General features: G+C 34.4%; 1 protein-coding gene across 1 annotated transcript; it reads right to left on the bottom strand.

Moving 5' to 3' along the window:
* Nucleotides 1-10057: 10057 nt before the first annotated feature.
* Nucleotides 10058-24921, bottom strand: EPCAM (epithelial cell adhesion molecule). The gene is made up of 9 exons (XM_074286775.1): nucleotides 24477-24921; nucleotides 22652-22756; nucleotides 21678-21918; nucleotides 21347-21412; nucleotides 20925-20988; nucleotides 18375-18476; nucleotides 17486-17686; nucleotides 16317-16361; nucleotides 10058-12345 (listed from the first exon to the last, which is right to left on the bottom strand). The coding sequence occupies exons 1-9, from the start codon at nucleotides 24550-24552 to the stop codon at nucleotides 12304-12306; spliced, it is 942 nt and encodes a 313-aa protein (XP_074142876.1). The 5' UTR covers nucleotides 24553-24921; the 3' UTR covers nucleotides 10058-12303.
* Nucleotides 24922-25133: the final 212 nt, after the last annotated feature.

Genomic DNA, 25133 nt, shown 5'->3' with positions numbered 1-25133 from the left:
GCTTTAATATGATGATATTAAAAAATTAAGGGGTAGAAAAAGGATTATACTGAGAGGAGAGGGAAAGGAAGGCAAAAAAAAGGTAAATTACATTTTTTCTGATTCTTTCACAATATGACTAATATAGAAATATATTTAATATCATTGTACATGTATAACTATCAGTTTGCTTGCTTGCTTGTTTTTATTTGACTGATAGGAGTAGGAAGAAAGGGAGAAAAAAATGGAAGTCAAACTCATAAAAAAGTAAATTTTGAAAACCAATATATAAACTTTTTAAAAAAGAGAATACAAGCCACTCCAATATCTTTAACAAGAAAACCCCAAAATGGAATCACAAAGAATCAGACAAGATTGAAACAACTGAATAATAAAAATATAGAGAAAAAAAAATCCCTGCTGTCAATAAGATCACAGTGTAGTGGGAGGGACAATAAATACATATGTACAATAAAGACCATATTTATAATGTAAATGATTCATAATGAAAGGCATCAGTACTAAGGAGAACGTCCACTCATCATCCCTAGTTCAATTCAATTCCATTAACATTTATTAACACAACTGAACAACAGTATTTTTAGAATTCACATGAAAAATTTGTACTTATATCTACCAAATTTCATCTTTGTTGTTGTTCAGTCATGTCCTACTCTTCGTGATCCCATTTGGAATTTTCTGGCAAAGATACTGAAGTAATTTACCATATCCTTCCTTCTCCAGCATATTTTATAGATGAGGAAACTGAGGCTTAAGTGACTTCTCCAGGATAACAGCCAGTAGATATCTGAGATAAGATTTGAACACAGGAAGATGAATCTTCCTGACTCCAGGCCCACCACTATATTCACTGTGCTACTTAGTTACCCCCACCATCCTATCTGTCATCTAACATGTTAGTTATTCCTCTCAGCTTCTAATCTAATATTTTTGTTATATAAAAACAACTAATACTTTCAAATAAGCATTTTCTTGGCTATGTCATATTCATCCCACTAGGCAATTCTTTACAGCTGGTTTACTTAAAAGTACTATTTAGCTTTCTTAAACTAGTAAATAGTTAAATTAAATAAATTTTCTATGAAGTAATACCAAGAAAGGCTAATTTAACACTTCCTGTTCTGTGGGTTATTTCAGTCACTATTTACTTTCCAGGTTTAGCCCAGTTTAAGTGAGATCTCCCACTCCTTTTTAAAGTAAAACAAAAATTACATTAGAAAATCTTTACTAAAGACCTCAGTTGTTGATTCCAATTTGAAATTGTTTAAAAAGATTTATTTAGTACTCTGAAGATAATTTCAGACCACTTGTAAAAGGATTAAATGATTTAAGTAGATAAAGCTTATTCTTTAGCTTAAGACTTCTAATTCCCCTTCAGAAAAATCTGTTGAATCATGAAAGGGTTGTAGAGAGGATGAGAGAGGACAATAAACTCATTTATTTAACAGGTATTTATTAATCAGCTATATCATGTCCTCAGACACTTTGTTGAAGACACATAATCGTAAATATGGGCTTTGCTTTTCAGGGGGTTCTAAATTTAGAGTCCATGTACCACCACAGGGTATGTGGATAGACTTCAAGGATTCCCATGAACTAGGATGGGAAAATGTTATGTTTTTTTTCATTATAGTTGGTTTGCCTTTTAATCCCATGTATTTTATTTTACACAGTTAAAAATATTATTCTGAGATGGAGTTCATCAGCAAGTTCATGGTACAAGAATGGTTTAAGAAGGCAGATTTCAGAAAAACTTGGAAAGACAACATAAAATGATATTGAATAAAATGAACAGAATTAGAATATTATACACAGTAATAGCAACATTGTTCATCTTTCAATTATGATCCAAGACAATTCCAAAAGAATTCCATTCCAAAAGACTCATGATAAAAAATGCTATCCACATCAGAAAACAAACTGGTGGAATCCTGATGCAGATCACAGCATACTATTTTCACTTTCTTTGGGTTTGAGTATATGTGTGTGTGTGTGTGTGTGTGTGTGTGTGTGTGTGTGTGTGTGTGTGTGTGTGTGTGTGTTTGTGTTTTCTTTTTGTTCTGATTCTTCTTTCACAACATGACTGATGTGGAAATACATTTAACATGATTGTACATGCATAACTTAGATTGTTTGCTGTTTTGAAACGGGAGAAAGGAGAAAAAATTGGAACTCTAAATCTTAAAATAAATGGATTTTGAAAATTATACATAATTTGAAAAAATAAAATACTTTTTTACATAAAAAAACACTTGGCTTAGAATTTATCATCTGTAGTCATCATCATAATCATTATCACAGCACTTAAGTGTTTACTATGTATAAAGCACTATGCCAAGTAATGTAAGTACAAAGAGGCAAAAAACAGTCAGCCCTCAAAGAATTCACATTCTATTGAGAGAGAGAGCATGAAAATGACTGTGTGTATATATACACGATATGTAAATTTTAATAAGAAATAATCTCAGAAGGAAGATACTTTCAATGGAAAGGAAGACCAAAGGACTGAGAAAAGCCTCAAAGAAGGTAGGATTTGGGCTTTCTTGAGAAGGAAGGCAGGAAAGGCAGGAGACAGTGATGAAGAAGATGAGCATTCTGGGTGTGGGAGACCACTACTGAAAAGGTAGGGTTGAGTATGAGAAACAGCAAAAGGTTGATGTTGTTGGATTATATAATACAGAAAGAGTAGTAGTAAACTGAAGGACAATTGGGAAGAAGGTGGCAGGTTGTGAAGGTTTTTAAAAGCTTAACAGAAGATTGTATATTTTATCCTAAAAGCAATAGGAAACCACTGGATTAAAATGACTTTATTAGCTAAGAGGAGATGAAATAATCAGATTGATTCTGGGCTTTTTAAAAATTGATCCTATTTATAATTAATTAATTTTGTCCAGTAATTGCCTAATTCATAATACTTTGTGCCTAAACTTAATTCAGAAACTTAGCTAACCTGTAATGAGTTTAAATTAAGTTTAAAAAGTTAAATTCTTTTAAATTAAGTTTAAAAATTAAATTCTCCTGTTAATCATTATTTTATTCTTGCGTCAAGAAAATCTTATTATCCTTGAAGGAGACAGATGGACATTAGGGAATTTGATCTAGTAATTTTGTACCACTAAGTATCCTTCAAAGTTGTCTTGTTTCTTATTCAAAGAAGTCCAGATTTCTATCTCTGTCCTTGCAGATACATTTGTACTCAAACAATGAGCATTTTTAGTCACACAAGGGAAGCAGTGGGTTACTGCTAATTTTCATTCCCAGTGTCCTTGAAATTATATTTTCTTTCATCTATTGTGTTAGTCTTTATATTTTTCTGTACTCCTCCAAACTATAGAAAGATCCTATAGTAGGGTCTTAGCTTTGCTGAGGTAGTTGAGATCCTATTTATTGATAAATTCATGCTTCACTATATTGATCATATAGCTTCTGAGACGGAGATGCTACTACGTATGGATCATTTCTCTGCTTCTTGTGATAATTTTAGCTTAACAATTAATTTTAGCTTAACAAAAAGAAAACAGAGGTTCTCTACCAGCCAATACCACACCATCCATACATGGAACTATCAGTTGTAGCAAATGGAGAAATTTGAATGAAGTTCATTTACTTTGGCAGTATACTTTCTAAATAGGTACACAATGATGATAAGATTGCCGCATACATTGTTAGGTCAGTGTTTGGGAGGCTCTGAAGGAAAGTGTAGGAGAGAAGAGGTATTAGGCTACCTACCAAATAGAAGGTCTACAGATTAGTTGTGCTGACTTCATTTTTGTATACCTGTGAAACCTAAACAGTATACCAGAGCTATGCCAGGAAACTAAATTGCTTCATTTGATTTATCTTAGGAAGATTCTGAAGATCACCTGGCAAGATAAGGTACTAGGTACAGAGGTTCTTTCTCAAGCTGAACTGCCCAAGCATTCATACTCTACTACGGAGAGTCCAATTCCAATTGGCTGCGCACATTGTTCAAATGCCAAATATGTGATTGCTTAAAAGAATATTTTATGGAGAACTCACACAAGGCAAGTGCTCACATGAAGATCAGAAGAAGTAAGAGAAGGTTACTCTCAAAATCTCTCTGAAGAACCTAGGTAAAGATTGTGAGACATGGCATGTGAGACACATGAGACAGCAATTTCATTCTGAATTCTCTTTGAGAATGAATGACAATCACTACACCGACACATTAATTATGCTTGCAATTTTGTGTCCCTGGCTACCTTAATTTTTTAAAATGTTACAGAGAATAAACTGGATTGGGGAGACATGAGGCAAGAAGAACAACCATCAGGCTATTTTAGTCCAGGTATGAGGTGATGAAGGCATATAGCCCAATTGATGGCTGTATAAGTGAAGATGATGTATAGGAAAGATATGTTAAAGATAAAAATGACAAGACTTGGTGTCAGATTGGACATATGAGGCTGAATGTGTTCAAGGATTCATGGATGACACCTAGATTGTGAGCCTGGGAACATAGGATGATAATGGTTACCTTAGTAGTAATAGAGAAGTGCTGAAGGAGGAAAGTTTGGGGAAAAAAGATGAATCTGTTTTAGACTTGTTGAGTTTGGAATATCAATGATTCATGTATGTGAAGATGTCTAATAGACAGTTGGTGACATTTGACTAGCCAAAAGTAGTTAAGGCTGGATAAAAAAAATCTGATAATAATCTACAGAGTTGATAATTTATTCTATGGGAGCTGATGAGAATATTAAGTAAGAATATTATTTTATTACATACATGGATTACATTGCTGTAAAGTTTCAATGAGATCAATGAGAATAAAAATAGTCAGAAAAACTTTCATGGAAGAATTGGTTCTTGAAGTGAATCTTGAAGAATGAGTTAGATTTTAAATAAACAGAAGGAATGAAAGAGAAAAAGTCACAAACATTTATTAAAATGCTATGTAACAAAATATTGGGCTAGGTACAAAAAGATATGTATAGTCTTACAAAAGACTTTGAACTTGGTGGAATAGCAAAAAGCTTTGGACTCCTACACTGAATGTTTTCAAACAGGGGTGTCATGATAAAAGCAGTGTTTAAAGATGACTATTCTGCATAGTTTAAATGGGGGGAAACCTAAGATTGTAGTAATAAAGGTGTAAATTACTAAAATAGTGAACTCTGGGATTATAGCTATGGTAATGAAGATTTAGAAATACATATAAAAAAAAATTTGCACATCCTATACCAAGATAAAGTCAAAATGGTTTCATGACTTACTCATAAAAGTTGATACCATAAGCAAATTAAGAGAGCAAGGTAAACTTTGGAGGGATTTATGACCAAACAAGAAATAAATTTATAATTTTGATTACATTATATTAAAATTTTAGTTTTTTTCACAAACAAAATAAATGCAGCCAAGATTAGAAGAAAAGCAGAAAAATATAGCCAATGTTTCTGATAAAGGCCCTATTTCTAAAATATATAAAGAACTAAGTCAAATTTATAAGAATACAGGTTACGCCCTAATTGATACATAGTCAAAAGCTATGAACAAGTAATTTTAAGATGAAGAAATTAAAGCTCTCTGTAGTCATATGAGAAAAATACTCTAAATCACCATTGATTAAAGAAATGCAAATTAAAACAACTCTGAGGTATGACCTCACACCTGAGAGAAAAGAAAAATGATAAAGTTGAGGTGATGTGAGAAAATTAGCACTTGGTGGAGTTGCAAACGGATTCAACCATTTTGAAAAGCAATTTGGAACTATGTTCCATAAGATATAAAGCTATGTATACCCTTTGATTCAGCAATATCACTATAAGGTCTATATTCCAAACAGAACATTGAAAAAAAAAAAAAAACACCCACATAAACACAAATATTTATAGCAGCTCTTTATGTGGTGGCAAAGAAATGGAAATTAAGAGAATGCACATCAATTAGGGAATGGCTGAACAAGTTACAATATATGGATATAATTTAATACTATTGTGCTATAAGGAATGATTGGCATGTAGATTTTTGAAAAACTTGAAAATTTTACACGAATTGATGGTGAGTAAGAGCTGAACCAGGAGAATTTTGTACACAGTAACAGCAGCATTGTGCAATGATGTGACTTAGTTACTTAATTACTCTCAGTAATGCAGTGATCCAAAGACAATTCCAATAGACTTGTGATGGAAAATGCCATCTACATCCAGAGAAAGAACTCTGGAGACTGAATGTGAATTAAAGCATAGTATGTTCACTTTTTTAATTTGTTTTTTCTTTTTTGTGGTTTTCCCTTTTGTTCTTATTCTTTATTCATAACATGACTAATATGGAAACATATATAACATATCAGATTTCTTGCTATATCTTGGGGAGAGACAAGATAAAAAGGAGAAAATTTTGGAATCCAAAATCTTACAGAAATGAATGTTGAGAACTTTCTTTACATTGAATTGAAAAAAAAAAATTAAGTGGTAGAAAAAAATATTTTAAAGGATAAATCTATAGTGTTTGATTGACTTGTGATTGATTGAATAATTCGCAGTATTTGAGAATGGGTAGGAATCACACTAGAAGCATTCTACCTTTGACAGAATCAGGGAAGTTAAAAGAGGCAACTGGATTTAGAGAGAAATATAAGTTTGATTTTGATCATATTGAATTTGATATAAGATTTCTAAGAGGAAACAGTGGATAGCTGGTGATACTGATTTGGTTGTTTGTTGGTTAGCCATTTTCAGTCATGTCTGACTCATCATGACCACATTTGGGGTTTTCTTGACAAAGGTACTGGAGTAGATTGCCATTTCCTTCTCCAACTCATTTTACATCTGAGGAAACTGAGGCAAGCAAGGTTAAGTGACTTGCCCAGGATCACATAGCTAGTAAGTGTTTGGGGCCAGATTGAACTCAGGAAAATGAGTCTTCCTGACTCCAGCACACCATGTACTATGGTTCCACCTGGCTACCTCAGGAATGGAGATAAAAACTTAGAGGTTCATCATCATAGAAGAGATAATTGAAATAATAAAAATGAATCAATTCCCTGCAGAAGCAAAAAGAGAGAAAGGCAAAGTCAAGGATAAACTCTGAAATGGATCTTAGGTGGCTGGGAGACTTAGAAATTCTGTCCACTTAAAACAAGTCTGTGATATCCTTCATGTATTACAAGTGTCTCAATCTGTGCAGCTCAAAGCATCACTGGTAAGTAGCACATGTTCTCTAAATGAAGTTAGATTTAATAACTATATTCTTTCACAAGCCCAATTTATGATCTAGATATGTGACCAGATCTAAGTTAACCAGATCATATAGGGTACTGAACTTGTATAAATTTAGCCTCGGTAACATCATCTAACCAACTCATCTATTCAAACATGTCTTTAGCTAATATTGAATATCAAATTAGTCATGGTTCTTAGAATAATTTGCCTTTGGTTTTGCTAGGTTACTGTGAATAGGCTATTAATTTCACTTCCTGAATTCTTGGCTTCTAAAAAAAAAAAAAAAAAAAAAAAGCTATTAAGTGCTCTAGCTGCCATTTAAGTCTCAGCAAGGGAAAGAGGGCACATCTCATCCTTTTTGCATTTGTCCTTTTCTATTAAGGAAAATCCATTTTGATTCCCCAAATCCAACTTCTTGCTGCTTTGAAGATAAAGTGAGTTCCGAGGAAATTCCCTAGATGAGAAGGTTTAAATGTCCAATTTGGAAGGCCCAGGAGTAACTCAGCAAGTGGCCCTAAAGACAGCTTACCACAATTATCTTCAATGTAGAATTATTGAAGGTGCAGAGCATATTCACAGAGGACTCACCTTACCAAATGGACACAGATAATTTACTCTCTAATCTCCCAAAGGTGAGGGAAATCTCATTTCTAGAGGCATCACCAGAAGTGATTTGCCAGTCAAACTCAGAATGGAATACCTGTCCTGTGATCCCTTGCAGGTCACTTAATTTCTATCTGCCTCAATTTCCTTAACAAGGGATAATAAATTCCTAAATGGGGATAATATAATAGCAATTATCTCTCAGGGTTGTTATGAAGATAAAGTAATATAATATTTGCAAGGCACTTTGCAAACTTATTGTATAAATGTTAGTTTTCTAATCTTTGCTGTAGCCCTCATGTTTCTGGCATTCCTGCTCATGGTCATCCCTTTATATTGAAATCTATGGTGAATTGTAAAGATTTTACTTCACCCAAGCAATGGACCTGATTATTTAAATCTGAAATTCAGTCCTTTCAAAGCAAGGAAAAGGTGGTGAAGCCTAGGATTTCTGATCTTCACTTTTCCATATTCAGCCACTCATTTAAAGGGTTGTTATATTGGTTGTTTCTGCTTTACTTCCTCCCACCTGTTTAATGTTGCCAGTATAAGGTTTCTTGCATCCGTTAAGTCAGGGTTGACTAAATCTAAAATCATTTAAATGGTATGTTATCTATAACATTCCTAAGGTCCCCTAAGCATAGTTTAAGAAGCAAAGCTTCTTAAACTATGGATCACTATATACCTGAATATAGGGGTCACAAAATTATGATCAGTAGATGTTTGATTTGCATACCTATTTAATATATTTATATACCTGGGATCATCTAAATATTTCTCAGGTGAAAAGAGCAGGAAAAGCAGTGGAGTGGGAAAACTTTAAGAAGTCCTGGTCTAAATTTGGAACTATGCTCAGAGGGTTATCAAACTGTGCATCCCCTTTGATTCAGCAGTGTTTCTGCTGGGTTTATACCCAAAGAGAGATCTTAAAGAAGGGAAAGGGACCCACATGTGCCAAAATGTTTGTGGCACCTCTTTTTGTAGTGGCCAGAAATTGGAAACTCAATGGATGCCTATTAATTGGGGAATGGCTGAATAAGTTATGATATATGAACATAAAGGACTATTATTGTTCTGTAAGAAATGACCAGCAGAATTTCAGAAAGGCCTGGAGAGACTTAGATGAACTAATGCTAAGTGAAATGAGCAGAATCAGGAGATCATCGTACACAGCAATAGCAACATTGTATGATGATCAATTCTAATGGATATGGCTCTTCTCAACAATGAGATGATTCAGACCAGTTCCAATGATCTTGTGATGATGACAGCCATTTACACCCAGAGCTCTCTCTGTGGGAACTGAGTGTGAATCACAACATAGCATTTTTATTTTTGTTGTTTGCTTAAATTTTTTCTTTTTTGATCTGATTTTTCTTGTGCAAGATAATTGTATAAATATGTGTGCCTATATTGGATTTACATATATATTTTTACCATGTTTAATATATATAGGATTATTCGTCATCTAGGGGAGGTAGTGGGGGGAAGAGAGGAAAATTGGAACACAATGTTGAAAAATTGTCCTTGAATGTTTTGAAAATAAAAAACTCCAATAAAAACATTGAGAAATTGTTTTTAAAAAAGGCCCTATTCTAGAAGACCTATGGGACCTTACTACTAAGGGGTGGGGTGCTGTGTGCTGGGAGCAATAGCTTAGTTTTCACTTCCATGAAAATTAAGCTAGTTTTTCCTTAAAAGGCAATGAAATCATCTTCCAAGACACAATTGGCTCAGAAAACTAAAGGCTCAAGCTACTGATTTTTACTCCCTGGCACCTGAGTAATAATAGTTAACATTTATATAGCACCTTAAATTTATTGTATATATATATATATATATATATATATATATATATATATGTATATATATATATATATATATATATATATATATATATATATATACACACTATGTGTATATAGTATGTGTGTAAATACATATAATATATACACACAGGTATTGTTCAGTTATTTTCCATCATGTCCAACTCTTCATGAGTTTTCTTGGCAATGATATTGGAGTGGTTTTGTCATTTCCTTCTCCAGCTTATTTTACAGATGAGGAAACTGAGGCAAACAGGAAGCCAGATTTGAATTCAGAAAGATACGTCTTTCTGACTCCAGTCCCAGCACTCTATTCAATGTACTACCTAGCTTATACATATTTACAATGTGTATGTATGTATACACACACACACACACACACACACATGAATGCTTTTATATTTAGTTATTTTTTAAGATATACTTCCCATTACATCAAAAACATTAACTTTTCGTTAACATTTTATTTGATGAGATACCCTTCATATAGCAATACAAAAATTGACTAAACTATTTTTGGAGTGCCTAACAAGGTAGATAAGTTGAAGTCCTTTGTTTATGGACGGGGACATAAGGAATGGCTAGTGGTGAAATATCTTCTCAAACTGGTAGGTTTTTTTTAAGGCAATATAGTAGAAAATATCCTACTTAGAATCAGAACTGGGTTCTTAGTAGTTCTATTGATATGGCTAATCCATTTCCTCCTTTAAAATCCTTTAAAACTGAGATGGATGCTCATACCAGCTACTTCAAATAACTGGAAAGGTATTACTCTGTAAGTTTTAAAATTTGTATAAATGTTATTACTATTTTTTGAAAATTTTATGCTAACTGATAAAGGAATGAATGAATAAATTGAAATTTAGTTATGTAATTATAAGGTTGGTGGCTTTCATCCTTAATTTGGTGGTATGGTAATCGATTGTTATATTCTGTTACTCACAGGGCATACAATGAAAATAAAAGTAGTTCCAGTTGTTTCAGAGTTACTTCCTTTGCTAACTCTGATTTTCTAGTTGACAGGTTAAAAACTCTTCGAAATCCCCAACCCTGGAGGCTAACCAGATAGTATTTGGGTTAAATCCACTACCATTTAATGAATGTAATAGATATATTCTGTGTTCAATTTGTTTGAAACCTTTTTAAAAGAAAGTTTCTTAAACTATGGATCACAACCCCATGTGGGTTATGTAACTGAATGTGGGGGTCACAAAATTATAATTTATTATTAGTAATGTTTGATTTGCACACTTATTTTATATACTTAATATCCAAGGTTGTGAAAAGGTATTACAAGTGGAAAAATTTTAAGAAGTCCTGGCTTAAAGTACCAAATTATCAGACTTAAAGCTAAAATGGACATTAGAGGTCATTTGGCTCAAAAGCCTAACTTTACAAAGGAATCAATAATAAAGGTATTATAAACAAAGGAAGAGAAAAAGTCCTAAAATGAAGTGACTTGCTCAAGGCCACATCAAGAAGGAGAATTTGAATCCAAGATCTGGCACTTCAGAGTTCATACAAATGACTCTTTATAACACAGCTCATTCTAAAATAAATGTAACCTATTTTGCCATTCTCATGGAAGCTACTGAAGTATCTTGCTTTAAAAAAAAAAAAAAACTAAGCACAAAAACAAAATTCGTAAGAACATCTAAAATTTAGACAATCTACGCTGGGTATTTTGGGAGTCAGCTATGTTTCTTTCATAGGAACTGTTTAGTAACAAAAATTTGAAGAAACTTTAATGTAATAAATCACTCACTATAGTCACTCATCTAGTTTTCCTGTCTCAAAAATCCATCCCCTTAAGTTCTTTCCTAAGGTTCATTTCCCATTCTCTCTTACTCCTTTTTAAAAATTTTATTTATTTATTTATTTATTTTTTGAGGCTGGGGTTAAGTGACTTGCCCAGGGTCACACAGCTAGGAAGTGTCTGAGACCACATTTGAACTCAGGTCCTCCTGAATTCAAGGCTGGTGCTCTATCCACTGCGCCACCTAGTTGCCCCTCATCCTTTTTTTAAAAAGTAATTTTTACTTTTGCTTTAAAAAGCAAATATCATGTAAAGCAGAAACTTCAGTTTGTCCACAAAACAGCATTCATTTCTGACATTCAGATGTCTGAATATTACAAAATATCTAGTAGCTTAAGATTGGTTGGTACTTTGTATAAATTGATACCTTGATTTCAGATAAATAAAAAATGGGATATTAAATTTTGAACAACTTTGTTTATCTCATGGCTCATAAAAAAACTAAGGAAATTCAAAACAAAAAATATGTACAAGACAAACAAAAAACATTACTAAAAGTTAAGCTTTCATTTACAAATAAGTGTGAAATTAAAATCCTATCATGGAAATATATTTAAAGTATTACTTTTCATGTCATATAAGCATCTGCTTAAATTCCTGTTGTCTAGTTTTTGAGTAAGAAAATGTATATTTGAATAATTTGTAGTGGCTCAACTTTTTAAGATATGGATAGCCAAAATTTTTTAATTACTCATATCTTGAGTAATAAATAAATCCCACTTCTTAACAATCTACGCTCATTCTGCATTTCTGAACCCTAAGTTATAGTGGTTCCTAGCAACATATTAATCTGGCAAGACTTCCTTTTTTTCCATGGCCACATATACAGCGTCAAGATCTAGTTTTTCTTCTTGATGTCTTCCCATTTTGGTAGTTATGCAGAAGGTTCTCTGTGAAATTCACCCATCTCCTTTATCTGTGAGGTAGAAAAAAGTAGACAAAGTTTGTATATCATCAAAAATCAAATTCCTTTCATTTATAATAATTTTAACTCAATATTTATTGACATACCTAATTATGTAAAAGATTATGAAATTGAATATTCCTGTCCATTAAGGATTTATAAAACTACAGTGGGCTGAATACTGAACAGTTAATCAAGAAAATAGTTTAAATTTAAGTTCCACTGATCAAAACATTTTGGAGAGCAATTTAGAACTATGCCCAAAGGGCTATGAAACTGTCCATATCCTTTGATCCGGCAGTGTCTCTACTGGGTCTATATCACAAAAAGGGAAAAGAACCTGTGCAAAAATATTTGTGACTGCCCTTTTTGTAGTGGCAAGGAACTGGAAACTGAGTGGATGCCCATAAATTAGGGAATGGCCAAATAAGTTATGGTATATGAATAGAATGGAATATTATTGTTCTATAAGAGATGATCAGTAGGATGATTTCAGAAAGGCTTGGAGAAACTTACATGAAATGATGTTAAGTGAAGTGAGTAGAACCAAGAGAACATCGTATACTACAACAAGGAGATTATGTGATGATTAACTGTGATAGACTTGGCTCTTTTCAATAATGAGGTATTTCAGACCAATTCCAAAAGTCTTGTGATGGACAGAGTCATTTGCATCCAGAGAGGAAGGACTATGGGGACTAAATGTGGATCACAACAAAATATTTTCACCTTTTTTATTGTTGTGGTTTGCTTGCTTATTTTTTTTCTTTCTCATTTTCCCCCTTTTGATCTAATTTTTCTTGTGCAGCATGAAAAATATGCAAATGTTTAGAGGAAATGCACATGTTGGATCATTTACTATCTAAGGAAGGAAGGGAAGTGGAGAGAAAAATTTGGAACATGAGGATTTGCAAAGGTGAATGTTGAAAACTATCTTGTCATGTGTTTTGAAAAATAAAAAGCAATTATAAAAATTTTTAAAGATATAAAAAAATTTTAAATTCTGCCACTTACTAGCCATAAAAAGTTTAGACAATTCATTTAATCTCCTAAAACCTTAATTTCTTCATTTGCAAAAAGGGTACAATAATGCTGTTATGAGCCAATACTTCATAAACTACAAAGCTTCATATATTGGTGACCTATCTTTATAAACAACTCAAACAAAAAGTTATTATGAATGTCCCCAGAGTAAAATAAAGTTATATAAAAATTCAGAAAATGGATCAATAACTTCTATTTGTCATGAAGATAACATTAGAAGTAGTATTACAGCTGATGCTTGGAAGGCTGCTCATAAATTATCACAGATTTGTAGAGTGTTTAGAATTTGAATGAACCTTGTCTAGATGAATTTTCTCAATTTACAAATGAGAAAACTAAAGCCCACTTTTCAAAATTACCCAAATAGTACCTGAGAAACAACATGGTATGGCAGGACGGGTTTTGTTTTGTTTCAATTGTATCTAATTTTTCATGACCCCATTTGGGATTTTCTTGGCAAATATATTTTTTATTAAAGTTTTTTAATTTTCAAAAGATATGCATGGATAATTTTTCAACATTAACCCTTGTAAAACCATGCATTCCAATTTTTCCTCCCTTTCCCTAGATATCAAGTAATCCAATATGTTAAACATGGTAAAACATATATGTTAAACCCAATATAGGCAAACATATTTATACAATTATCATGCTGCACAAGAAACAGGAAAAAAATGACAAAGAAAATAAAATACAAGCAAACAACAAAAGTAATGGAAAATGCTATGTTGTATTCCACACTCAGTTCCCATAGTCCTCTCTCTGAGTGTAGATGGCTCTCTTCATCACAAGAAGATTATTGGAATTAGTCTAAATCATCTCATTTTTAGAAAGAGCCACATCCATCAGAATTGGTCATCATATGATCTTGTTGTTGCCCTGTACAATGATCTCCTGATTCTGCTCACTTCAATCAGCATGAGTTCATTTAAGTCTTTAGAGGTTTTTCTGAAATTAGCCTGCTCATCATTTCTTATAGAACAATAATATTCCATAACATTCATATACCATAATTTATTCGGCCATTCTCCCACTTATGGGCATCCATTCAGTTTCCAGTTTCTGGCCACTACAAAGAGGGCTGCCACAAACATTTTTGCACATGTGGTCCCTTTCCCTCCTTTAAGATCTCTTTGGAATATAATTGGCAAAGATACTGCATGCTTTGACACTTCCTTTTCCAGATGAGGAAAACAGGGTTAAGTGACTTGCCCAGTCATAGTGTTTGAGCCCACATTAGAACACAAGTCTTCCTGACTTTAGGCCCAGCAGTCTATCTACTCTGCCAACTAACTGCTCCAGTAGAAAAAATTTCAGGCTCTATCATTTATCCCTATGAATATAGGTAAGTCACATCACCTCTCTAAACCTTAGTTTTCTTATCTGTGAAATTGGGAGTAATATTTGAAGGAATCATTGGATTACTGTGAATAAAACACTTTGGAAACCTTCTAAAACATGATTCTCTGTAACTAAATCAGTGATCTCATGATCTTCCAATAATGCTTTCAGTTTAACATATTTAGTGAAAAAAGGTAATGTTTTACACATCTATCTAGAACACCAATCAGAAGAACTTAAGAAGTCCTACAGTTATGAGATCCTGGGGCAAGACTTCAGTTTCCTCATCTGTGAAATATCTAGAAATCATCAGAAATCAAGTTCAATCCCAAATAAGCACCAAAAAAAAAAAAAAAAAAAAAAATTTGCAGTTTTGGACATTTATAATTAACAGTATATCATATAATACCAAAAATAATGCCATAAATTAAATTCCTCTATTCCAAGTATTTCTCCATTAATTTAAAGCTAACAGTATTTCACACCTTAGCTACATTTGACTTCATTAATTAGATCTCATCAAAGGATCATTGTTTAAGAAAAAGTATCTCCATTCAAAATGGATAGATGTTGATTGATTAGGGAATGAATAGCTGAAATGTGGTAAATGAAATGTAATGGAATATTATGCTATAAAAAGAATTAAAAAAAAAAAAGCTGAGAAGGGTTGTTAAAATAAAAGCTTGAAGAACAAAGTGAACAACGTATACTGTCCCCCACCTTCCCTATCATCTCCCCCAAACTGTATAAATACAAAGGAAAACAATACAGAAAGATCAGAACTCCTATCAAGTAACTGACAGTTTTATGGAAAGAGGCATATGCTGTTAAAATATGGTTAATGTGCTGACTTGCTTAACTGTATACATCTTTGCTACTAAGAAAAGATCTACTGAGGAGTGCCATTAAGAAAGGATAGCAATCTATCTCTTTTTAAACAAGCACAATATTATGGACCTCCTACTCTAATGATATCCCAGTACAACTACTAGAACACTAGAACAGGACCCCATAAAAGATATTCCTTTTGGTTTTTATGTAAGGGAGATTTAGACAAGAGCATTCTATTAGGCACAAACTCCTAGAATAATATTCTAGTGGGGTCATAATACAATTGGAATCTGTTTGTATGTCTGGAGTATTGTCTAATTTAACCAATAGAAAGTTGTTTAACAAATTATTCTACAAATTAATGAGATCATAGATTTAGAGCTAAAAGGGATTTTACAGACCAACTAGTCCAATATCCTCATCTTAGAGATGAATAAACAGATTCAGGTCCTCTGACTCCAGCATCAAAGCTTCTTTCTACTATCATGTTATGTGGTAATTAGGTAGTAAAATGGGACAGAGCACTAGATCTTGAGTGAGGAAAATCTCAGTTCAATTCTCACCTCAAATATTTATTGGCTGTGTAATCATCATCAAGTCATATAACCTACATTTTCCTTAGTATCCCCATCTGCAAATTGGGGAAATGATAGCACCTATCTGTGAGAGTTGTTGTGAGAGTTTGCAAACTGTAAAGGTCTATATAATTGCTATTATTATTACTATTACTAATACCTTAAAATGAATTTAATTAATGATCAACTTACTTCAGCTTTCTCATATTTTGTCTTCCTTTTTTTCCTGGACATAACCTAAATGAAGATATTCAACAATTTTAGAAAACTGTTTAATGTTTAGTCAAATAAAAATAGTTACACATCAGCAGGCTATAACCACACTATTAAATTCTATTAAAGGGTTCATAATTGAACAGTTTTATATTTAATTTAATTACAATATTGTAAATAGCGTAAGTAACAGACTAAGCTGACTTTTCAGAAAAATAGGAACTGTTAAGTAAAAACTGCTTCTAGTAAAGGCATAACATTTTCAAATAAAACTGAAAACTGACAACAGCCATGCTTAAAAGGTCAAAGTCCATTATTACAAATTCCATAGAATATCTAAATGATTTTGTTGTATAAAAATGGCAAAAGGGGTAAAATACTAAAGATATCATTTTCAATATATGGGAGTCAATATCCAACTTCTTTATAGTGTATCTACATATGTATATAGATATATGACTTAAAGAGAGAATTTACTTAGTTTTCATGATATAACACTTAACCCCTTTTCTTCTCTCCTTGAGGAAGTGGCTTAGGTGCTGGATCTGGTGTCAAAAGATTTGAGTTCAAATTTGACCTCAAGACATGTAGTTATATGACTTCAAGTCAATCAGTCCCTCTCATTCTCAGTTTCCTCAACTCTAAAATGGGGGAAATAGCACCAAACTCATAGACTTATTGTGAGGATCAAATTTTATGTAAGTGTGACTGCTACCTGTGAGCTACTAATATTATCATGTAATAGCTTGAACTTTTTATGATATTCCCTTACTTAGCAGGGGTAGATAATTTGGGAGTTTAGAATTGTCTGGTTCTTTTTTTTTTTTTTGGCTCATGAGTTAAGATGTTTTAAGTGGGAGAAGAGTATTTGTATTTGCTGCTTTTTGGCAAAATAAAATAAATATGAAGACTGTGGTTATAGTCTATTCCCTCTCTTACAACACACATAAAATAAAGTTTCTTTTCTTACAGAGAGTGATTATCTCATAGTAAGACTAAGAAAGTAGTAATCATATAGGATTAATTATTAAAACTTTACAACCAGATTGAATATTGTTACTTCAGTTGCTCCACTTGAAAATGAAAATAACTATTACATAGAAGCTACTGAAATAATATTTGGGACATTGGTACTTACTTTTACTTACCAACACAACAATTCCAGCTACAAGTGCTAGAACGACAACTACTATGACAGCAATAATACCAGTTTGTAGTCCTTGCATTGAAAATTCAGGTGCCTTTTCATCCAGATAATAGATTAAAGTTTGAGCAGGATCCAGGTCAAGCTTTTCACCATTTATGTCAAGATTAAGTTTACTGGAATAGAAGAGAGATTCACCCTTTACCTATATTGGAAAGAAAACATTTTTTAAAAGTTTAGAAAGAACCACTGCCAAACATGATTGAACTCTGGAGTCGTCATCAGTGTTTTATCACCAAATTGAACAATAAGCAAAAATTTTTACATGCCTCTTACACATTTTACTCCCTGCACCAGGGGCTCTACAGGTAAGAAGAAGCATAAAAGATAAAAATATGTCTCTGTACCCTTAAAAAAATTCACAGATCTAATCAGAAACAAAATATACACATGTATATATGACAGACAGTTAAGAGGCAGTATAATAAATTGTGTATCTATTTACATGCTGAATGATATTGCACAAGATTTTTCAGGGAATGGTTAAGAGTTAATGGAATCTAACATAGTTATTTGAAGGATGTAATAGGGAGGAGGAGATGATATTAGAGGTAGTAAAATGGCACAAGCAAATTCTCTTAGCAAATTCATACAGGAAACATTTCCTAACTTTAAGCACCCATGACTTTTTTTGGTGTGGGAGAAAACAAAAAGACTAAATTGACTATATCAAGGGGATGATTCTGAAGAATGAGAAGAAATAGAGCCTGGAGGTAGTAGCTAGACGGCTTATAATACTAATTTCATTGAATGCATATTAATTCCTCCCCCTTCTTTTCTTGAGTGATATTGCCAAAATAGTGTTTCAGAATGATGCAGCCAGTCATACTCACATCTTTCTCAAAATAATAAGCCACGTCAACTATGTCCACATCATTGGATCTCTTTTCGGTACCATTTTGCATCAGTTCAATAGTGATAACGTCATTCTCATACTGGGAAAAAAAAAGACTAAAGATCAAGTAAATATAATTAACAACCAAAACCACAGTGTTTATCATGATATTTCTGTCATTAAATTCTGTGACTTTTGAATCATTTGCAGTTGCTCTTCACCACTGAAATAATAAGTAATTATTGGAATTCAGAAATGTTGTGATACAACATAATATTTTCACCTTTTTTGTTGTTATTTGCTTGCTTTTTGTTTTCCTTCTCATTTTTCCCCCTTTTTGATTTGATTTTTCTTGTGCAGCACAATTATGGAAATATGTATAGAAGAACTGCATATGTTTAAAATACACTGAATTACTTGTTATCTGGAAGAGGGGATAAGGAAAAGGGAAAGAGAAAAAATTTAGAACATAAGGTTTTGCAAGGGTGAATGTTGAAAACTATCTTTGCATAGATTTTTACATAAAAAGCTAATTTTTTATTATTAAAGCTTTTTATTTTCAAGACATATACATGGATAATTTTTCAACAATGCAACTTGCAAAATCTTATGGTCCAAATTTCTGCGCCCCCCCCCTCTAAATAGCAAATAATCCAATATATGTTAAACATGATAAAAAGATATGTTACATCCAATATATGTATACATATTTATACAACTGTTGTGCTACATAAGAAAAAATCAGATCAAAAAAGAAAAAAAAAGAAAGAAAACAAAATGCAAACAACAATAAAAAGAGTGAAAATGGTTTTTTGTGATCCATACTCAGTTCCCACAGTCCTCTCTCTGGGTGTAGATGGCTCTCTTCATCACAAGATCACTGGAATTGGCCTCAGTCATCTCACTGTTGAAAGAGTCATGTCCATTAGAATTGATCTTCATATAATCTTCTTGTTGCTATGAACAAAGATCTCCTGGTTCTGTTCACTTCACCTAGCATCAATTCATGTAAGTCTCTCCTGCCCTCTATGAAATCATCCTGCTGATCCTTTCTTATAGAACAATAATATTTCGTAACATTTATATACCATAATTTATTCAGCCATTCTCCAACTGATGGGCATCCACTCAGTTTCCAGTTTCTAGCCACCACAAAAAGGGCTGCCACAAACATTTTTGCACATGTGGGTCCTTTTCCTCCTAAAATCAAATTTTTCCCCCTTGAGGGAATTGGAGTTAAGTGACTTGCCCAGGGTCACACAGCTAGGAAGTATTAAGTGTCTGAGGCCATATTTGAACTCAGGTCCTCCTGACTTCAGGGCTGGTGCTCTATCCACTACATCAACTAACTGCCCCAAAGCTTTTTTTTTTTTTTTTTTAAAGAAATGTGATATTTTTAAATATGCTACATGTGGTTTAGAGCAAATGGCTCTAAAAGTTTTAAAAAGTTTAAAAAGTTAATAATAATTAACAATAAAAACTTCTGTCATGAAAGAAATACAGTGTTTGCTACCGCAATAATAATTATCATAGACTATACTGCTTATTTGAACCAGTAATATGCCTTTCATTTCAAATTATTGGCATAGGTAAAGTGCTAAATCCAACTTTAGTCTCCTACTTGATGGCAAAGAAAGAAGTAATGTTATCTCTCCCAAATATCCTATGGAATAGGATAATGGATAGAAAGCTGAATTTGGAGTTATAAAATGTGGGTTCAAATCCTGCCTCAGATATTTACTACATCCAAGCATTTTTTTCAATAACAACCTGGAATGAATCATTTTGACCGTCTAGTCCATGGATGGAAAGCTATAAAAAGAATACTCTTGGGAAGAGCAGAGATTAATCTTTGATACAGCATTTTTAAAAACTCTGAATTAGGATACATCCTTAACAAGAATATAGTGGTTACTTAATACCTACAAAGAAAATATATAATGGGGGGGGCAGGGAAATGTAACAAGTTTCAAAGAACTATTATGTTTTCTAGAGAGAGAGCAGGGTGTTTTAGAGACTAGAGGAGGGAAATGATACTTGAGTATTTCTATGGGAAAGATGAACAAGAAAAGCAGTATCTCAAATTTTTTGTCCCAGTGGTTATATCATCAGTTCATGAAAATATTTCTGCCTAATCAGGGTGAATTGTTTGAACTTTTTTCGCTGAATGTTATATTCTTTAAATTTTTTTCCCCTGAATATGTTATATTCTTTAAAATCCAAGAATCACTACACTTTTAGATGTAAAAAATTATGGAAATCAAAGATAAAGACTACAGAATTAGAATTAATGAAGTATTTATCAAAGATGACAAGCCAGTTATAACTTAGTGAATGAGTTTTTTCCAGAGTTACTAAAAACTAAAAGGCATTGAGTGATTTGCCCATAGGCATATAGCTTTTAAGTATCAGAGGAAAGATTTGAATCCATGTCTTCCTGTCTCCAAATCTAGTAGTTTATCTACTATACCCAGCTATATTATCACATATTTGCTAAAACTAGCCTATTCTTTCAAAGATAGTTTTCAACAGGAAGAAAATATATTACCGTAATTTCTTTTATATATTTCTGGTTCAGTTGATAACGATGCTCAAATTCCTTTATGATGGCACTGTAAGAATTAAAAATCTGTTATAAAACAGCTATATTACAATACAAAATTATAAGCAGCAACATTTTATTGACACAATATAGTTATAGTTCTGTAAGACCAAAGTGCTTGCTAAATTACCCTATTAAAGTAAGGTGCTATTTTTATTTTTACAACTATCATAAACAACCTCTTATAGAACAACATGAAGGCAGAAGTTTTTAAACTTAAATATAGAATGTCAGTGCTAGAATGGATCTTAAAGATGATTCAGTTCAAAGGCTTAATTTTACAAATAATTAAGCATTTTATGAATGAACAAAAAGCCATACACTAAGCTCTTAAATATGTACAAGACATAGACTTTAATAAGACTTACTTTTTTAAGATGGTACTATCAAAAGGCTTCTCTCTTGATTTGTGTTTTAGTTCAATGCCGATCCAACTGTAATAAAAAAATTAATTTAAATCTTCCTTATATTTTTAAACTTTCAATTCTTGGATAATTTCCCAAGACTCAAATATGGTAGTAGTATCATTAAAAGGAAATACATTTCTTCTTTAATCAAACCAACAATTGAATCAGAATGCTTTTAGATTAACTATCATATTTACCATCAAAGTTTCCAGTAAAAAAAATACCATGTTATGATTAATAGACAAGGAATTTATCTGAAAAATATGAATATTAGTAATAAAGGAAAACTTACTATGTTCTTACTAGTTCACTGCATGATATTTCACTATCCTTATCCGTTCTTCTTACTCCAGCTGTATTCACACACCAGCAAAGGGCAGTGCCATTACATTGGCGAGGTTTGAAGTGACCATGTGTATCGCAATCAGGATCATATATTCCATCATTATCTTTAAAAGCTCCTTCTGGTCTTTTTCTCCGCCCACTCTTTGAATTAGTCATTTCTGCCTTCATCACCAAACATTTTGTAGCCACTTTGGGGAGAAAAATGTTATAGTCAAACTCAAAAATAAAAGTGGGTTTATGCCTTAGTATCTTTTATTATAAATAATATTCAAGAGCCTACACAGATCAAAAATTAATACATGAACTCATAATCACTAAATTCGAGAAAGAATAAACTCCCAAGACAGTATGATAGAAATGGGTAAAATAGGAATCTGAAGACATAATTCTACCACTTATATGTATGACATGCAAATCACTGGCTCTGTTTCCTCACATTTAATGAAAGACAAGTCTTTCTCAAGATCTAAAATCCTACAAGTCAGAACTTTTAAAAAATGTTCTTATATGGGTCATATTGTTTATTCTGAAAAGTGTATTTTAATTTTTATTCTCCTTTGAAAAGTGTATTTTAATTTTTATTCTCCTTTGAATCACTGGAGAATGATACATACAAAGCCTTAAGTTTTTACTTCTCATATTCAAATTACTTATAAATATATAAAAAAAAATCACCTCTCACATTATAGAAAAAACCGTAATACCTACAAATGTGGATAGTTAGATGATTTTTTAAAAAATACACATACAACTGAGCTGAAACCAGAATGTCCCATTATAAACAAGACAAATAATATACTTCTGAGTAAATATTTTTACACACTGATTTATTATTTACAAATGGTCTCTACTACATTCCACTAACCAAATTAATACACCAAACATAAAATTAATAGCAGAAAATTAGACTAACAAACTCACGTGTTGAACAGGTGATTATATTTGGTGAACCAATAGCCTGGCATTGGCACTCATCAGGTGATATTTCAGTGCAGTTTGTTAGCTTATTTGTTTCACAGATACAAGCTAGAAAGGGAAAAAAAGATATTTAAAAATCTGATGTCTTTCAATTAATGTAACAACAGCATTAATAATATTCCCCTCAAAAACAATTCTGGTGCTCCAGTTAGATGAGTTTCTGGGAATCTACCGAAGCATCCAGGACATTACAGTTTTAAATGGCAAGAAAATTGGTTCTAAAATGTTTTGTTTTTTTTTTACTTATTTGTACAATGGGTCATTTTACTGATTCCTATATTAATTTTTAGGCTCAATCTTTCCATTCCCTCAAACATAACCAACCTTTACAAACCATAGAAACCCAAGTCACTTCTTCCTTCCTTTCCTTCAGAACCCACCCCTTCAGTTCAAAACCGATTAGATTCATTAAAGACAAAGTAAAATGTTTCTCTGATAATACTGCCTTTCTATCTATCCCGAAACCAGTCAATATGTATGAAGCACCTACTTCATTATATGTATGTACCACAAAACGTGCTAAGTGCTAGGGACATAAAGAACGGCAAAAAACAAACACCGATAATAGCATGATATTAAAACCCAACCTGTTCTCAAAGAGGGGAAGTAGGAGATGGAAGACAAAATATGTACAGGCCAAATGGGAGATAAAAGTCAACAAAAGGAAGACTAGAACGAACATTCTCGCAGCCAATATTCTTAAAATAGAGGTAGCAGACAAGAGTCCTCAAGACTATGGAATGCAGCATCCAACTGCACTTAAAGGAAATCATCACTTAGTTTCTTATCTTTCCAATAGGAAACGGACTAAAGGTGTTTCAGTCTCGGATGGAAACAAGAAGTTGGATCAAAATTGGAAAGTTTTCCTTCCCTAAAGTGCGTAACTTCTTTCCACTCCTCGAGGGTGCAGAAGTAAAGTGGGGAGAAGGAAGCGGATGCCTGGAGAGAGCAGGTGTATAGAAGGGCGAGGAGCGCTTCAAGACACCTGTGGCGCCGCTCCCCGGTTCTCATCCGGGCATTAACTCAGGTAGCAAGTCTCCCCGTGGGCGGGGCCCAGCTCAGCCCAGCTCAGCCCGGCCCAGCCCGACCCAGCCCAACCCAGCCCAGCCCGGGCCATTGACCAGTTCCCGCTTTCCCCAGCTTCCCCAAGGGATCTCTCTTCATCCACAGAAGTAGCCGAAGCCCGGAAAAGGGAGAGTGGCGCCATTGTGTGGAGAGAAAGAGGGAGTGGAAAGGGACGGGGGAAAAGGAAGAAAAAGAGCAGGGTCGGCGGGGCCGGAAGGCAGAAGGGACGACCCGACCCCCCCCCCTTTACCCCTCCTATCTGCACGGTCCGGCCAAAGAACAATACCCAAGACCCCTCCCCGGGTACCAATTTCCCCAGACTTTACACAACCTGAGTCTTCATTCCTCAGCCTCTTTCTCCTTTCCCCCCCGCCCTAAGTCATCCTCCCGAGACCGGTCCCTTCACTAGGCCCTCCCTACCCGCCCTTAATTGTTTTCGAGGCGAAGCTCTGCTGGAGCAGTCGAGCGAAGTTGGCCCCCTTCCCGAGAAACAAAGACCGCCACGGGTACGCGAAGCTCTGGCTAGCTGTTCTGCGCCTCTACCTACACTCTCCGGGTCCTCGGGCCACTAAATGCAATCTGCCCAACGCCCTCAACCATCCCTCCTCAGCCCCGACGAAGCCTTCAGCAACCGTGGTCACCCCCACCCCACACATACACACCACCCCACTCCCCAGCATCCCTGATCGTTCCTCCGGCTCACCTTTCCCAGCCCAGCTCATCGATATAGCCGCGGCCGCGAGCAGCAGCCAGAGCGCAAGAGCCCGGGGGAGAGCCATGGTGAGCGCGCTGCGCGGAGCGGAGAGGGCACAGGAGCACGGAACTCCCAAACCTGGTCCCAGAGGCAAAGTGGTCCGACGTGCGCTAGGACCCTCGTAGGGTCCAGTTGAGGAGCGGGGTAAGAGGGTCTCTGTCCCTCAAGATTGGGAGGGGCTGGCAGAGGTCACCTGGCCTCGAGCTAGACGAGGACCAGAGGGGAGCCCGACTCCCGCAGAGGCACAGAGAGTCTGGGGAGAGTCTGGTGCCACACCAAGACCAGCCCAACCAACCTGGTCTCCGCCTTTCTCAGAGTCCCTCCCTTAGGGCTGTGGGCCCCCTGCCTCCCACCCCCACCAGTCCGACCGGTTCCCAAGGTAAAGTCCTCCTCCTCCTCCTCTTCCGGGGGATGGGGGATGGGGGTAAAGTCCCCTCCTCTCCCGTGGCTCCCGCAGTGTTGGCTGGAGTTTAGGCACCGCCCTCTTCCCCTTCCCCCTCCCCTAGGCGCTTCTCAGGTGTGGTTTCTGGTCTCTTCCCTTTAAGCCACCGGACAGCCAGCCCGCCCTACCCCCTCAACCTCTTCCCGCCCCGGCCCCGCCATCTC

This window comes from Sminthopsis crassicaudata, chromosome 2 (genome assembly GCF_048593235.1).
Source record: "Sminthopsis crassicaudata isolate SCR6 chromosome 2, ASM4859323v1, whole genome shotgun sequence".
NCBI lineage: Eukaryota > Metazoa > Chordata > Mammalia > Dasyuromorphia > Dasyuridae > Sminthopsis > Sminthopsis crassicaudata.
The sequence above is the reverse complement of the archived record's forward strand: the minus strand, read 5'-3'. Positions and strand labels throughout refer to the sequence as shown.